Source organism: Diprion similis, chromosome 4 (assembly GCF_021155765.1).
Source record: "Diprion similis isolate iyDipSimi1 chromosome 4, iyDipSimi1.1, whole genome shotgun sequence".
In the NCBI taxonomy this organism is placed as follows: domain Eukaryota; kingdom Metazoa; phylum Arthropoda; class Insecta; order Hymenoptera; family Diprionidae; genus Diprion; species Diprion similis.
Window position 1 is genome coordinate 11,046,862 of NC_060108.1, and position 17,859 is coordinate 11,064,720.

General features: G+C 36.1%; 1 protein-coding gene across 1 annotated transcript; it reads right to left on the reverse strand.

Annotated features, from left to right (window-relative positions):
* Nucleotides 1-8,354: 8,354 nt before the first annotated feature.
* LOC124405896 (pollen-specific leucine-rich repeat extensin-like protein 1) lies at nucleotides 8,355-11,255 on the reverse strand. The gene is made up of 3 exons (XM_046881164.1): nucleotides 10,896-11,255; nucleotides 10,336-10,832; nucleotides 8,355-8,791 (listed from the first exon to the last, which is right to left on the reverse strand). The coding sequence occupies exons 1-3, from the start codon at nucleotides 11,253-11,255 to the stop codon at nucleotides 8,602-8,604; spliced, it is 1,047 nt and encodes a 348-aa protein (XP_046737120.1). The 3' UTR covers nucleotides 8,355-8,601.
* Between the last annotated feature and the right edge of the window lie 6,604 nt (nucleotides 11,256-17,859).

Here is a 17,859-nt window from a genome sequence, read left to right on the forward strand (position 1 = left end):
GAGCACTCAACTCCTTTGCACGCAACTGGCGCATAAGGTAGCTAATGAAAATAACGACGTCGAGGCGTTAAAAGTGGTTAACCAAAATGAAGAAAGAGAGAAGGTGAATTTAAGAAACAGGCTAAACTACTTGGCAAGAAAAAGATGGAGCGATATCTGTCGTGCAACGTCTGTCATGGCTTACGACTCGGCTCTTTATTCGTCAGATGAATTATTGTCCAATTTTTCTTGAATATTGAATTTTTATCAAAGTTGGACTTATCTTTTCTGGGTAAATTATCGATACAAAATACAAGAAGTATGTTGACTGTGTTGACAAATTAGCTGACATTTGGGACTAGTTAAAATAAATTTAAAATCACTGGAGACAAAATAAAGTTGATTGGCTTCGGTCCACTTTTCAAATCAAAGTGGAAACTGAATAGCAGGAAATTGGGTTCTTGTAAGAAACTAATGACTAGTAAAATTCAATATTAACTCTGAATCGAGTCGAATACTCGTATGATTGTGCACTTCCACTTCATTTCGAGTTACATTGGCTACTTTAAAAATCACCTAGATGGATCAAAACGATTGCAAACATGCTGCCACTTCTTGTTGAAGAAAAGTTATAACCGCGTTTCAAACAACTACATGATTCAAGGATTGGATAGTATATATTGGTGATATTGAGCCCTTGATCAGGTCTGAAACCCACGTTGTTCGAAGCCAGGTTGCAGTTCACTTCCTTCGCTAGGTGAAGGACTGAAGCAGCTCCATAGTCTCCTACTCTCATCTGCATTCCTGTGTGAAGATGGTGCACGTATGAAGCGCATACATACCATCCCTTAGCGAGTGAGATTTCAGAGCCTAAGACCTGCTTGACCCCCACTACGCTGACTTATGCATAGTTTAGGACTCGTGATAAACAGTGCCAGCTTCCAGCATTTCAAAGCTAACTTCAAGATCGTCAAGAGCACTATGAGACCCTCTTATCTACGCGCCATGCCGTCCAGTTTACTTCAGAGCCTCACGTGACGCCTCGCGACTTGTTCAACGTTTTTTTAAACATCACAAGAAATAGGGGAATGTAGCGATAATGTGTTTCTTAAAATGAGACGTCAACTCTAGACTGGTTAACGTGTCAAATTTGCTTAAAAAATTACTTGTCATACGACTTTTTTAATCGCGGAGGTTTTGCTTGTGCCCAAAATTATTTGAGACGCTTCGGGCTTTAAAGATATTTGTAAGGGGTGAATTTTTTTTTATTCAAAAATCACTATCTCGTATCGCTCAAATTACCCACCCAATATTGAACTTTCGGGTATATAGATTTTTATAATTCGTTACTTATTCTTTAACTTCGTAACTATTCGTAACTTTATTGAATAAATTTCAGAGTAAGTAACATTCTGTAAATTCAATTACACTCGCAATTTTATAACACGATATTATCACCCCAATATTTTTTGGTCCACCCCCATTCTGACTCATATTCTATTATACATTTTTGCAGGAATCTTTACAGCTCACGAATATATTAACTTATTGCCAAGCTGATACAAGATTAATCACGTAACAAAATAAAAAAAAAAGTGTAGCTTTTAACTGAGCAGCCTCCTTATTATTGAAAGCTACGGAGATTTTTAATTCATCCAAACTTGACAAGATTGAAATCCTTAAACGATACCACCAGCTTCATCGTCTGTTTCACAGTGAATATCTACAGACGTAATCCGACTATCATATACCTATATTCAAACACGTGCTTCAGACACTATAAGAAATGTTCTCTGGATATATGGTACATCCCTCATACCATCTGAATTCGGATGAAGTATCGATCAGTTTTAGGAAGCCCTGTACCAGGACGCCGAGAGCAGTGATCTTTGCTTTGATATAGAAAGGCAGATAACAAGGTAAAGTCAGATGGGCCTGAACCGAGTAGATCTCAGCTTATTTTATGATCAGATTCTGATCGTTTTCTTCGCTCTATTTTGATATACATCCACACGACAGAAAGCCCGATACGACTTCCTGACCTTTATTATTATGTCGATTTATTTTCCGTGGGGATTTTAGCGACACTGTATCTACCGAACCGATCTCCAACCATGATATACCTTTATTGCTGAATCTCAACCATTCAGCATTTCGGTCGCATATTCTAACCCCTCGCGCTTTGTTTCCACGAATGCAATGTCGCCGGATTGAATGATTTCTTCGCTCTCGTATTTCATTGGTGTCCATGTTCTTTTCCGGGTACAAGATTTTCAGCAGACGAACGTTTCTTCGACAGAAAAGATACAATTGTGAAATAAATTATTCCCACAATTTAATTAACACGAAGTGTAGAAGAAGCTTGCTCGAATGATTTATTGGAAAACCTGTAAAATGGCAAACATCAGTCAATGCTGGTTGAATCCAACTAATTTTTTTAGGTACAAAATATACCAAAAACTGCTGTTACAAGTCAGCGAATCTATAATAATAATAAAAAAAAAAAAAAAAAAAAAACGGGAAATTTTGTAATTAATTGCACCTTCACGTACCTACTTGAAGACAGAGACTTATTTGCAACATCTTGATCAGGTTATTTGAATTTGAGAATAGAACTCATTGTCGAATTGACAATTGTCTATACTGTTGAAAATTTTCCTGAAAACTAAATCGAAACTGGTGATAAAAAACGGCAAGAAAACACACGTGAGGCTCAAAAGCAAACTGAAACGATGATTTCCCACCAGAATCCTACGAAACAGAGATTCACGGTTAATTAAACGTGTGTATCCCATTCTTCTTCTCCTTCGTATCATTTTTTTTTTTTTTTTTTTTTTTTTTCATACATAAATGCAGATAAATGAGAATCACGCGTGGCGAGGATGAAAAGGCCGTGGATACGATTGAAACGTGAGTAAGTAAATAGAATAAGGAATGGCATGTAAGCTAGACGCAATTATTATCACTTATCTCAATTCTATAGTTTGCAGACGGCCACGGGTGTTACATGTGTGGCCATACCACTGCCACGTTTCGCATTGGATACAGCTGATTCCAGTGGCCACGTACGACTCCCCAGTGGGGCTAATTATGATGTATAAACATCGTTCATCACCTGAAAACCAGCACCCCCGCCTCCACCCTCGCCCCTGGACCACGTGGGCCCGCAAACGGGAAACACACATACGCGAATAGCGACAAACGAGGTAGTTAGCTGAATTAACCCTCGGGTGAATTCCTGCCCAAGTTTTGTCGCCAGCTCCGCGATGATGTTGCAACTCTGCGGTGCAATGTCTCCCCCCTCTGATCTCTTCTCTCCTTTTCCTGCACCTGCTCAGGCTTTTCAGAACATTTCTACTCTCTCTCTCTCTCTCACTATGCCTCTTCCGCTGTATGTTTCTCTCTCTCTCTCTCTTTCTCTCTCTATCGATCTTCCATCTGCACACATGTGGAATTGTGCGACTGTGCCACATCTATTTGTTTCATGAATTTATTTACTCGGAGGGAAAGGAATTCTTGAACCACCGAAATAGATTTTGTTTTTAAATACATTCACGTCAATCTGGTGACCCTTATTTGTTCGAAATACTATGAGTTTGATTCAACAATTTCGATTTAGTATGTCGAAATGATTTATTGTTAGACAAGCGAGTTCCTCGATTCGATAAAAACCTTTCTTGTCGCGATCGATTCAGATACTGCTTCGAGTGAACTTTTTAATGTGTTTCCGAAATTTATTCAACTAAATATCAGATAATTTGAAGTTTATGGTATTGTTTCTCCAGGTCGCATGTTTTTTCATAAAAACAATTAGGTGCTTCAAGTAAAATGAATATATGAAACTAGCCAATAAACATTTTACATCGATACTTTGTTGATCTAATCGGAGCTTTTCTAGTGTAACTGGTTTAATCAATCGCACTAACTTGTTCACGAAGTGATAGAAATACGACATGCTTTGAAGCAAGTAGAGAATATATTCATCGTAGATATCGGTATACTAGTACTGTAAACGGCCACTAGGCGGTGAACTTTCTCGCTAAGAAAGTAGCTTCAGAGATAGATATGAGACCGGGCAGTCAGCTGGTGAGTCAGATCGAAATAACGTAAGTTGAATTGTGTCATCAGACGTATTACAAACGAAGGCAGCATAATACCAAATTTCAAGTCATCGAAATTGATACTAAGTACAAATTAACAAATACTATTGAGACACGGTCAATAATTAATTTATAATTTTACATTTACAATGAGTTTTTGGGTTTCACGCATTAAATATCGGGAAAGTCACAGAAAATTTTGAGTAAACAGAATTATAAAATGTATCATTCGCAAAATACGTTCTGTGCGCTTGAGTAACTCCAAAGTTCAATTAATGCAAAAGTTTTTTGTAACAATAAATATTATTACCTGTTTCAACCATTGAACTCTTTTGACTCAACAAAACGTGAATTAAAACTAGCTCAATTTGCTTTGAAACGACTATTTCATATTTCTAAAACAGAACGATTGAGGCGAGTTGAATCAAATCTTGAGTCATTTCAATCACACATTTTCTTGATACAAAATTTACGCTATTGCAAGAAACTCGCGACGTGTTATCTTGAATAAATTGATATTCAGCATGATCAGTCAAAGGCTTGATTCGATTCTCTATTAAGTTGTCGCAAGTATTTCGTCCGACAAAATTATTTTGTTGAATGAATTAAGTAAGTATTGTGTTACTCCTAAACACACATCGTGTACTAAATTCCCGCAGGTTTTTCGTAATTCTTTGTGACATACCTTCAACATTTGAAGGACAAAGTACTCTTCCGTTATTTTGATCATCAAGATTTTATCGTGTTAGATCGGAGTGATAGAAAACTCCAGTTTTTAAATTCTCTAATTTGTACTGACGTGTTTATCGTTAATGCACGTGTATTATTATTCGTAAGTAGAGCTTGTTCGATAAGATTAACCGGTTGACTGACAGGGTATTTCCGAGTTTTTGTGCCAAAACTAGTAGAAACATATTCTTTACTAAAATACACGAAAATCTGTTTAGGGGGGTTTTTGGTGTTGTCGATTCCATTTCTGAACTTAGTTTTTGCTTTACACCACGTTAAAGGGATAAGAATAAGGATTGAGAGTAAAATTGCCGAATTTACAAAAAAATTGAATTTGGGGGTTTTCAGGGACGCTCATTCCATTCCTGAACTTGATTTTCACTCTGCAGCAACCTGAAGGGATGGAAAAATCAGGGTTGAGGGTGAAATTTTTCAGTTTCTCCAATTCTCAATAATACAAATACAAATCCAATGTCAGATTCACGAAGTTCAAATAGTAGATCCGGAGGAAGTAAACGCCAAAGTGTAAATTCCTAAAAATTCATTATTGTTATCTTTGTTTATTCACATTTCAGTATCCGCCATTTAGAATTTCACGATTCAGATAGCGGATTCATAGTTAGCAACCCAAAAAACTTAGGAGTCAAAATTTAACAATCACACGATCACTTAAAAAGTACATACTTCAAATCGTGTAGAATAATTACATAGGATTTGGGTAATTTTAAGGTTAGGATTTTTAGTTTAATAAATCTGATTGATTATTTGATTAGAGCATACCAAAAAATAGTTATATATAAATTTTTTTTCAAATAGATTGAAATTTAGTTATTAGAAGTTATTCAAGTTTTTACACATATGATTCAACACTAGGATTGGCAAAGTTTTTTTTTCATATATATATGACACAATACCAGCCAACCGGTGAATGTTCTTAAAGTCAATAACGATCTTAAACTGTTGTTCTGTGATAGATAAATCGAGAAAGCTAATTTTAATCTCCTTCTTCAATCTCACTGAAGTTGATTGAGTTGGATTTTAGTGAGAGAATCCCTTTAAGCTCCGCGAAATGATAAACGTTGCAATATGTACATTTAAATGTAGAAAGTTAATCTGTCAGAAAGTTCAAAAGGATCTCATCATTGTTCTGTTTCTTTAATGTCGAAATCTTATTTCTGGCTGAATTCATCACAAATCGTCTGAAACGAATTTTGAATAACGTTAATATGTTTGTCAATAAATTAAAAGCTTATCAATAATAATTCATTATGATTCTGCATGTTATATAATACTTTTGCATCCACAACAAAATCTGACAAATCGTATATTTTTTCGCCCAAGGAAAATGATATAATCTTCCACTTTATTTGAATATCATTCATAATCTGGGTTTAAAGTCAAAAGTCAAGGGTATTAAATGCTTCAGATGTTAAGTAGATATAATTAGTCCAATTCAACGTTTTACTGTGATTCGGGTCACCGAAATTGAAAGCATCGTCTTATTGTCACACTTTTTTGTTTGAATCGTGCGCTTGATTCGTAATCAATATTGAGAGACAGCCAAGAATCGAAGATCTTGAAGGTAAAAATTTTTTAATTACAGTAAAACGAGTTTTCCCATTCGCTCGAGTTTCCGTTTATGTAGTGACTTAAGATTCACCTCCACATATTTGCAAAGAAAAGAATTCTTATTGCAAAAAAAATGAAAGGAACACAATTTGCTGTAGCAAACTTTGAAATTCTATTCTTGAAAAATTTACGAAACAGAGTTTATCGAATTACGAGTTCATATAACCCACAATATCATAAATTTGCATCTTCAGATGAATTAATATCCAAAGAAAAGTGGAGAACGTATTATTTTAATAATCACTTTAAAGCGCAGCTTTTTTCTTAATGAAAGCAAAGAAAACGAGCGGTTGATATTTTTTTTGCGTCCGAAAATACAAGGCTAATTTTTTAATTAATACGACAGGGTATTCTGCTTCAGACGAGGGGTTGAACGTTCAGTGGTGGACTTTACGTACACCTGCCTTCAAGATGTAGAGTGACTCAATCGATTTAAAAAAAACTCTTCGAGACTTTCAATGAATTTAAATTACTGTGACGCTTGACTTTCAATGACTTCGTACGACGTTAAATAAATTAACAGATTTTCACTGAGTAAATTGGCAGCATGATAATTTGATTTAGATGTATTGACTTCAATTATCAAATCTAATTATAAGTATTCTTTTCCATAACATGCATACTTACCAATTCCATGCAGAAATGAAACTTAGCAAATGAGGATTTTGAATGTGATATATTTTTTTTTAATCCTTCACAATCTTCTGTTTCAGAACCTCAAACACAGACGTTCTCCAATATCATATTACTAGAATATCTCGTGGAGGGAAAAAATCGAAGGAAAAGATGCTCAACAATTCTCATGCCAGTACAAGTGCGAGGGAAAGAATGATAAGATGAATAACAAAATTTATACTTTCAACATCTGACAGAGGTAGGTCGAGGTGATTAGCATATTTCGCTGAAAATTTGCTTCAAATCTGTCGACTGTCTGATAACGACGAGGCCAAGTTTTTAGCGAGGAAACATATTTCGCCCATATCGTGTTATACGACCAGTTGTATACCGACCTACGGTATATATACCACACAATTCCTAATCTTTACTGTATACAGGTAGCGTGATAGCAGCGATATGCGGTATGAATATTAATTTTTGCTTGTAATAAGGCTCGCCGTTTGACGAAGCATTCTACACACCTACCTTATATTACACGTCTGTGCAGACGTGTGATTATTTAAGACGTCCTCGCGGCGATATGATCACACACCCCTCTAGCATTATTATATGACCCGTTGATAAACCATTCGCGATACATTACACCTACCTACATGAGGGATCGTAGAAACGTGCGCAATATCACCTCAAGCTATTAGTATCACTACTGTTGCACCAGTCTCGGATTATTGTCTCGAAGTTGAATAGGTACATTAATTTATTTCAGTAATTTACTCAGCGTTTCTTTACTTTCGATACTCAGCAGGCTTCCAATTCGCAATATTTTGCAAAAAGTTTCACCAACTTATGCAAACGATCCACGATTAGAGTGTAGACTTTTCCAGCTCTTTGCAGACAAATGCGTTGCACATCGTACAAGGAATAAATATGGTAAAAATATTGTCATTTCCAGATTTAGATCGTCTTGATTTTTATTGAGAAAAATTCTTACTCTTTGAGAATTGTCATAGATAAGACAAATCTTTATGGAGTAATAAATTAACCGTCGAGTATGGTGAATCAGGGCTTCGCGACAAGCATAGTATGTCGTTCAACACCAACATACTGCAAATATTGCTTACATTTTATTATGCGACTTAAATAAATTAAATAGTCTTGACACCCCAACGACGAATCTGACCAGTTCCTCATCATATCAGTTGAATACAGTCGCGTTACATTGCAACAGTAAGAGCTATACTAAAAATACTTACTGCATATGATATACATATATATAGTGATGTGTATGTGGGTGCAAACTACGCTAATTCTAAGTGAGCATTGATGATTTAAAATCTGTCTATTTCCATCAAAATATCCGCTATTTTTTTTCGACAGTAATTTTGTGCCGAAATACAAACTAAATTAAAGTAAAAGCTGTGATAATACTAGTACTAATACTAACGAGGAAGGTCAAATCACTATTTCATTAGGCCGAGCGAACTCCCTTGGCAAGATAAGATCAACTGCGGAACTCTCATTTGCGCTTACGGTATATTCGTTGATCTTACCGACCGAAACTTCGGCTGGTAATTCGGAATCCGTTATCGTCCGCCACGTAGCCTACCCGGATAGGGATTCCCTCGGGACTGGTGTAGCTGTAGCTTCCTTCCTTAGCGATTACGTACTCCCATCCACCGTTGGTCGTTATCAGGTGTCCCGATTCCTGAACTTGGGTGCCGTCTGGAGCTGAGAATCTGGATTTACGGATAAAGCAGAGTTATATTGACGCATATGTTAAGAACGAAAAAGTTGCAGGAGACTGCCATACCGATGTAAGAGCCCGAGGTTACCGAGCGTCGGTAAAAGAGCGACATGAGACAAATGACAACTTGCTGATTTGTTCCTTCTTTCGTCGGTAAAGAAAAACCGTCGTTAACTCAGTGCCAGCGAATCAGCACGAGTGAATTTTGAAGCGTTTGTTTTTTGTAGGTAACTTTGATTACACATTTCTCGGCCACGCAATTTCAGATTTAGTTTAAAATGCCTCAAGTGTCGAGAAAATTTGTAAATTTTCTTAGACTGTACAATGCTGATATTCTGCTGAAGAATGGTGATTTATTTTTTCCTATGCGAATATCGTCAAATGATGCTAGGGAGCCTTTTTTTTTAATTAGACTTACTATATTAGATATTCATGAAATGCAATTCTCGTACTTCGAGTATAACTGAAAATAATCTTTTCAAATACACGCTGTGAAGTCTAACTGACTATATCGATTGTAACAGCAATTTACTCTTGAAGGACAAATTCATTGTTGAAGCAAACGCCGATGGGTCTGCCTCCGGCACTCCGGGAGAAGGTAGTTAATGATTTGTGGTTATTGACCAGAGGTACAATGTGAACATGGGACATAATGGTTTGGACTATGACGGTAATGACACTAAGAACAATGTAAAAACATCGATAACCAGGCTTTTACCCGATCCACGAATTATAGGGAAGATTAAAGAATCAGCCGGTGACGCGATGAATGCTGTTATTATTAACTCGGTTCTGAGCAATAGGTCGTTAACGAACTCACGCCACGAAATAATCGTTTTATGATTGTACGTTTAACGATTTGTAATTTCAACAGGAAATATTCTATTGTCTACGCACGTTCGTCATGCAGTTTCGTTTCGGAGGTGAGCATCAGAGTCACGGAACAATAGATATTCCTCTTCTTGAAGCCTTGGCAACTTTACTTTTAAGTACTCAAGAACGGAACTAGACTCTGGCTTATTTGCTCCATCTTTGACTATCTAATCTGCTATTCGAGTTGAGTTTTGAGTTTATTCCGATTTTTTATGCATCAACGTTGCGAGCTTCATTATCATGAAGATTCAAAAATATGAATGAAAAAATATATTTCACCGATGTCAAATCAGTATTTCAAAAGCTATCCTGTAGAAACATAATCCACAAAAAAAAAAACTCTTCATGGATTTAATACTTCATTATCCGTTCTGAGGGAAATTTTGACGAAGAATTTCTGAATAATGCGAACAGAGTCCATATTTATCAGAGCAAAAGGGACTTAGCTCTGTTGTCTAGATTCTTGGATGATCAATGTGATACCAGAGGTAACAGACAAATATTACAATTAGTGTATTCGAATCAGTCCACCGGCAACTTTGCTTCTGGATGATATCTTTGACGTTCTAAACTCGAATCCAAAGATTGACTTCTCAAAGTATCAGTATTCCCATGAACCAGCCTCCAAATACAACACTACAAAGTACGCGTTACATTACTCACCCATGCGAATACTGGCCACGGCCATCCTCAATCTTGATCATGGACCCAGGTGGAATAACCACAGGAGATTGGCTTCCTGATGTCGGTGGACTTGGTGTACTATCGCCAGTGGAAAGGATCTGCTCACCGCTTTCGGAAGACCCAGGAAGAGATGGACTCTGGGAATCCGGTTCAATCACAGTTTCCTGAATGTTCGACCCAGCTTCCGGTAGGAAGGATGAACCAGCGCCCGGTGCAGGTATCGGTGGGTAGTGGTAGTACGGAGTCTTTGCGGTTGGTGTCTGGTATTCATAACCTACGCTTTCGGGCTGCTGGGACTCGCCATCCTGATTATCGGGCTTTGGATAGTCGTAGCCCTGGCTTTCCGGCTTTGGATAGTCGTAGCCCTGGCTTTCGGGCTTTGGATAGTCGTAGCCCTGGTTTTCCGGTTTCTGGTAATCGTAACCCTGACTTTCGGGCTTCTGGTAGTCGTAGCCCTGGCTCTCCGGTTTCTGGTACTCGTCACCTTGACTTTCGGGCTTCTGATGGTCGTAGTCCCGGTCTTCAGACTCCTGTGGGACATCCTCAGTCCGGTTGTAGTCGATGGGCTTCGTGAAGTAGCCTTCAATGTACTCTTGCTGAGGGAGTTCCGAGTTCTCTGGAGCTACAGCGACCTCCAGGACTTCTTCTTGGGCCGCATTACTCTGGCTGATTTCAGGGGCAGGTGGTAAATCTGGCAGCTGACTCTTTGCCTCGAGATTTCTCGTGCCAGGCAGCTCAGCCACTGGCGTCGTACTTGCGGTATCGAAGGCTTCAAGACCGTTTTCGGCGGGAACTCCATACTGCAGAATCGGCGGTTCCGGCCTAGCCAGAGCTCCGTGAATTGCAACGAGGGACAGTATAAGCTGAAAAATAAAAGAGAGATGAGCGAATCCGGCCATAATCTGGACTTCCATGAACGTTCTCCGGTGCTTCTTTCACAAAATTCTACACTAAGATGTATTTTCGATGCACTGTGGGTAGTACTATATGGTGCTTCCGACTTCACCTACCTTGAACATCTTTCTTCAGGGTGTGAACTAAGACTGTCGCTCGATACTCCGGCCTCACATTTATATATAAGTTCTGTATGCCGGAATTACAACACCGACGATCGTTTTATTTTCGTTATCCATTTGGCCCGCGGCGAAATTTTGAATTGTGTTTTGTCAGAACAGGATTTCAGCTCAATTGTCATACTCGTGTCAATGTGTCCGCGACACTGCTGGGCAGGGACCTTTGTCTTCACCCATACTTGCACGTACACCGTCCCACAGGGTCACTTTTAAGATGCTGGAAAACCATTTTCCATCAGATGAGCTTGAGAAAGTGGTGTCAGAGTTTTGGAAAGATACAAGGTGAGAAACGAATGGCTTGGATTGAGAGGATGGAGAAGACCATCGGTATCGATCAGCAGGTATAATTCTAAAATATGTAAATATTATTTCTGCAGAGCTTGAGCGCCTGGCATAAATTAGTTAGGCTGAGCCGGAGCAGCTAGCTAAGGCTCTGTTAATACTTTGACTATTTGTTTTAAAATCGTGGTTCGGTTTGTTGAACACAGTGGGCTGCGAATCAACCCTGCAGAAAAATTATTGCCGATTTGCTAAAATCTCTCTTATATATTTATCTAACCGAACGAACCATAACTTATTCCTACGATCCTTAACTCTTCTCTTGATCCTCTGAGCTAATTATAGATCATCGTCTGCAGTAAAGTTCACGGCGATCATCATGTTGATCTATAAAGGTGAATGGGCGTCTGGAGATAATTAGAATTTACCGAATTTTTATCCACCAAAAGTGTTGAATTTACTTTGTGGAAAAATTTCGTTATACGATGAGGAGGGAAAAACAGAAACATTTCCTTATGAACTTCAAACTGCACGACGTGACGTCAACTTACTTTAATGGTCGTTCCGAGGGGTTTCCAACGCACACAGACGCTAGCATGTAATTTCATATCCTAAATTCGAAGAAATTAATGACTTGACCCATTTATGCACTGTCGATTACCGATAAACCTATCCGGCCAAGTTGTAAGATCAAATTATTGAAATTCCCCGCTTTTCCGGTTATTAGTAACGACGTTGCACATCATGACGTTACATATATCATACATCGAGGAATTGAATGACTTTTCGATTAATTAGTAGTCATACTGACGCGTTAGAATCTTTCTTGCGTATTCTTCGTTGTCACTCATACAATTTATTAAGTGTTTTCACAGTTTCTTAACATATTTCATGATTCATGAAAAATTCCAAATACCGGATTTTCGAAACTTCTAAATACTTGATGATATCTTGTAGTGTTCTCAATGAAATGTTTTCATCTTCAAAATTTTGATAAGTTCTCTTTTTGGAAGTATGATTTAAAATTCGACTTTTAGCTCTATAGACTATAAAACGGCGTACAGTTTCACCGATGCATTCCGGGAAAACCGTCAATGCAAGAAATTTAGCAATCTATGGTTCCCTCACTGTTACGACAGAAACGATCTATTTAACGATGCAGTGTCACAAGCTTATGACGCAATGAAGAATAACTTTGGGTTGAATGAACACTTTCATCATTTTCAAGTGGCAAAAACATCCTACGTGCATAATGACACGGCTGCATGCGCAGAAGACTCGAAGCTCAAATCGGAGTCTAACAATAAGTACCAGAGGAATACAAAGGAAGTTATATCGTCCCCTTTGGCAGTCGGAAGTGAAACGTCCTATAAACGTAGGTATGGTACGTAACGAGTTTGAAACTTGGTTATCCTCGTAGGACGTCACCTAATCCTTTCACCAATATCCATTTACATTCGATTTCTGCCTGATTTCTTAATGCTGCTGAACGTTTTGCTATAAAAAGCATTTTGGGTAATATGAAAATTCAATGACTAGCTGTTTGAAAAAAAATCAGTTCCAGTGGTCGTAATGAGCTGATATATTGTATTAACGAATAGAAATACGGATGATTAATGATAGTATAGATCAATTATCGATGATACTAAGGATGTATTTAAAAAATGAACGACGAACTCGGACATAAATCATTGTCTTATTGTGAGCTGGAGAAATAGAATGGCAGGGTAAATTTCTCGTTTAATAGTCAATGAATTCTTTCAATAAAAACGATCGCAACAATTTTTTGAGTAGGGTATACAAGTGTTTGATACAAGTTCTACTGCGTATTTATTCGGAAATGAAAAATGCTCGGGATTCAAGGTGGGTTAAGAAATTTTTTCACACCGAGAAAAATATCCAGTTGTGGGTATTTTACAGTTCGTAACTATTTTTACTATTTACCGTAACCGAAGAATATAATTCTGTGTTCAAAATGAAAATTATTTTGTAACTATAACCAGACAGTATAGTTTTCTTTGCTATTTTTTTCGGTAACGGTTATACGTATTTTGTTTTTTTTTCGTAACTTTTGTTATTACTTGATTTTGGTGCGACAATAAACCGACGTTAATGCCTCATATGACTGACAAAAATAATATATAAATAAAATCAATCAAAAGAACAGAATTGACTTTGCAATGTCCAGAAAATCTAGTATTTTCAATTATAATCACACTGAACAGTTACTTGTACTATATTTTCTTGAAAGTACAACAATATTTGAAAGCATTTTTGATATCAGATACTAAATGAAATTTTTCTCATTGAAATCTTTGTGATATATTTAAGTTATTCTTAAAGATTTTGAACTGCATCTTTTGGAACGAATTGTGAATCGCTTTCAAGGCCTTCAATTTTTTTTTCAAATGAAACTCGAATCTAAAACGAATGTCTTTTGAACGTCTTAAGTATTTCTCCCTCAACTATGACTACGAAATGGTGGTTTCCAAAGTATTTAAGTGAACCAACGTGGCTTGAATTGTAAACCACAATTGGAACTCACTATAAAACTGGACTAACCCGTCAAAGATTCCTTGATCAACAGAATAAAACGAAAAGTATATTGTTGCATAAAAATTAACAACTGCAGAACAATAATAAGTGTACGTTTTATTGGTATTTTCAAATTGACATCATACGATTCGATTTTGTATCCCATTTCCTCCAGCTCAGCATTCACAAAGTAAATTTTCATGAAATCATTTATCCGAACAATTGAAATTTTCCATTAGATTTGATATTTATCAATGTGGAAACACGTGAGGTAATAACTCGTTACTAATTGTCGTTGAATCAGCTGCGATGAATGAAAAAAATTTTGAAACTTGTGATGAAATTAAACTCGAGATGACAATGCAGAATCAATTTAAGTAAAAATAAAATTATAAATAGTTTTTCAAACCTTTCATTGAAATCGTTAAAATGACGAGAAAACAAATCTAATTTAAGTAACTGTAAACATATCAACTAAGTATTTGAAGGAATTTAATTATGGAATTCATTTCAAATTGCTGGACCGAATTGTTGAAAGAATTCAAGATCACTTAAATAATCCAAAACGCAAAGGTAAATGGGTATTTCTTAAAAACTTTTTGCACTGAGAAAAACATTTTTTATCGCATAAATCCGAAGTTTCACTAATCCAGGTTTATTTAAAAGTAACGATCTTCCAAATTTTTATTTATAACATATAGAAAAATGAGTTTAAAATAATTATAAAATGAGGGAAAACTTCTTTTGTTTTGTTGTTTTTTTTAGCTGTATATCTGTTGAAAATTAAAAAACATATAAGCTGAAAAAAAATAATAAGGATGTCAAAGGACAATTTATATAAAGTTATTAAGATATAATGTTGCATAAATCATTCCCTCATACAATCGTCAGTCCCCTTACTCTTAAATATAATGAGAGAATGACCGTGAGGGGATGACGAATTAGAACAATCGTACAAAAAAAAAAACGATAAAAAATAGTACATTATCTCAAATTGCTTCAGCATTTTGTGTATGCATTTTCTACCCCAAAATGCAATAAAAAAAAATTGAAGCACATGCATATATACTTATTTATTTTTATATGTATACGTACAGTGAGGTAATGACGAAGCAAAATGTAACTTTTAAATAATTTCAACCATATGCTTTTACAACATACAACTAAAACTCACTTTCTAATATTTTAGCAATATTCAATTAATACGAATATTGTTACACTTGAGATGAACAGCTTTTTCATTATTTTTCTGGGACTAAGGGATAAGGTGAGAGAATGACTTTTAGAGCAATGAATCGACTAAATTTTTTTCTGTTACGATATCTTGGTTTTTGTTTTCAACAATCTTAATTTCGATAACTTGCATGTAAACAAAAGTGTTACGCCGATGGTAAATTCATGTGACTCAACACTAATGACTCGGGACTTAAATTTCTGAATTTGATGAGAAATACTCAATTCATAATTGAAACGTTTCGACGATGGAACAACTCTGAAGTTTGGTGAATATGACTTTCATATTTCTTACAGGAACATTCCGTAAATTCTGTACCACATGAACTCGTTCTGACATTCTTCACGCGATCAATATTTGCGCTGGTATGTTAAGAATTTTAATGAAACTGAATTTTGTTGAATTTAGAAAAAAGTGTAAATGAAAATCTGAAAACATATAAATGATTTTGTACAATCAATCCGATAAGTTTTCATTTCCAGCTTTCACTGTGAATGAAAAAAACAGAAAGAAATTGTTTCCGGTTTCATAATACGCACTTCTTATTTGTCAAGAACGTTACTTAATTTCATGACTGCAAGGGATAGATAGAGGATTGATTTAAAGCCACAGATGACGACTTTCCAAAAACCGACAGCGTAAAAATTGGTGGAAAAATATGCGAGAAATTTGATCATAAATAAAAATTCTATTCTGTACAATTGACGGCGTTGTAATCTTGAATCTATTAAAACGTTGGCTATTAAAACGAGCCAGAATAACAGGCGGTTATAAAATTATTTATAACCAACATCAATTGTTGGTTTATAGTTGCGACGGCTAACTTCTCAACTCTTGACGTGACTTCGGGAAGATTGAAAAAAAAATTTCTCTCAAGGCGGTATTTTTTTTTTTTTTTTCTTTTTCCTTATCAAAACTCGGTGTTGAAATCAATACGCCTCTGCAATTTTTTATAGAATTTTGATAAAATTTTTACTAAAAAGCCGGCGGCTGAGGATCACGAGTTAGAAAATCTCAAATTTCGTTGCCTACGATTCAATGGACAATCCTCAAATTTTGAATGCAATTGTCAGCAAAGTTCTTGGAATCACTTGTCGATATTTCATTCGGCGAGTAGTATAATGTTACATGGTCGATATTAAAGCACTCTGAAATGAACTGTTCTTAGTTCGTACTAACACGCTAATACGTATCACGAGTGTGATTTAAAAAAACGAAATTCAAACTAGAAAAAAAAATACAAACAGCAAATTAAGACTTAAAAAGTGACGTCAAAATTGATTTAGTCGCATTTCAATGCAAGAATTGTTGTATTGAATGTAAATCACAAAAATAAATGATATAATTTCAATTATTGATGATCATGCCTGCGACGGTTTTATCATAAATTAAGTGGGAACTGAATTTAAAAAAATCATCCCAGTTGATTTTTGGATGATTTGCTAACATAACGAATAATTACGGGTGATTTCATATAATTAGACCAAAAATAGAGTTTTTGGGGGGAAAAAGAAATAGAATAATTCAATCACCTCAAAAGCGTTTTTTTTTTTTTTTTTTTTTTTTTTTTTAGAAAATTAGTAAGTTTAGAATTTTCATTCCTATGTCAAGTAAACATCATTGTAATCAAATTCGACCCGATCAATACATAAATATTAATAATTTTTTTTTTACTTCAAGACGTTTTTGTTTCCACTGTACAACATTAACTTTTTTTTTTCATGAACTATTTATTCCTCACTCACAATCAGTATTGAGTCACCATCCCAACGCTAATTTGATTGAAATTGATATCTTTCAAGTGCGTGTATAAATTCTCACCATAAGATTTCAATTACTCGTTGTAATTACGGCTGACCGTGAAACGCTGGTTGCATATATGTATATTGACGTAGCAATTCTCGACTCGGAAAATCAGCAAACGGCTCGTGCAGACATTCACGTACACCAAGGCATCAAGGTTACACAACCGTTCACATAGCTTTGGCAAACGAACGTCGGCGAAGTAGGTGCGAGCTCTTCATAATCGAATTGATTTGCCGGGTTTCCGAGTTATTTAATGTCGCAAGGTCAATCTTAAGGTTACGTAGTATTCCTACTTTTACCGACCGAGCAAACTCCCCTTTTTCCTCCTATATTTAACAAACAAACGATCGAAATGGGTTCAAATCTTAAGGCGACGTATCACTCCTACCTTTACCGACCGAGCAAACTCCTCGCTTTTCTTCCTTCATTCAATAAACAAACGAACGGAATGAATTGAAATTTCGACGGTGAATTGAGAGTATTTTTTGTTTATGAAATTATGGGAATTTGATTTCGGAAACATTTTATCTGTCTTATATTTATACCTGCCTAAATCTGTTCCAAAATTCTAAACGC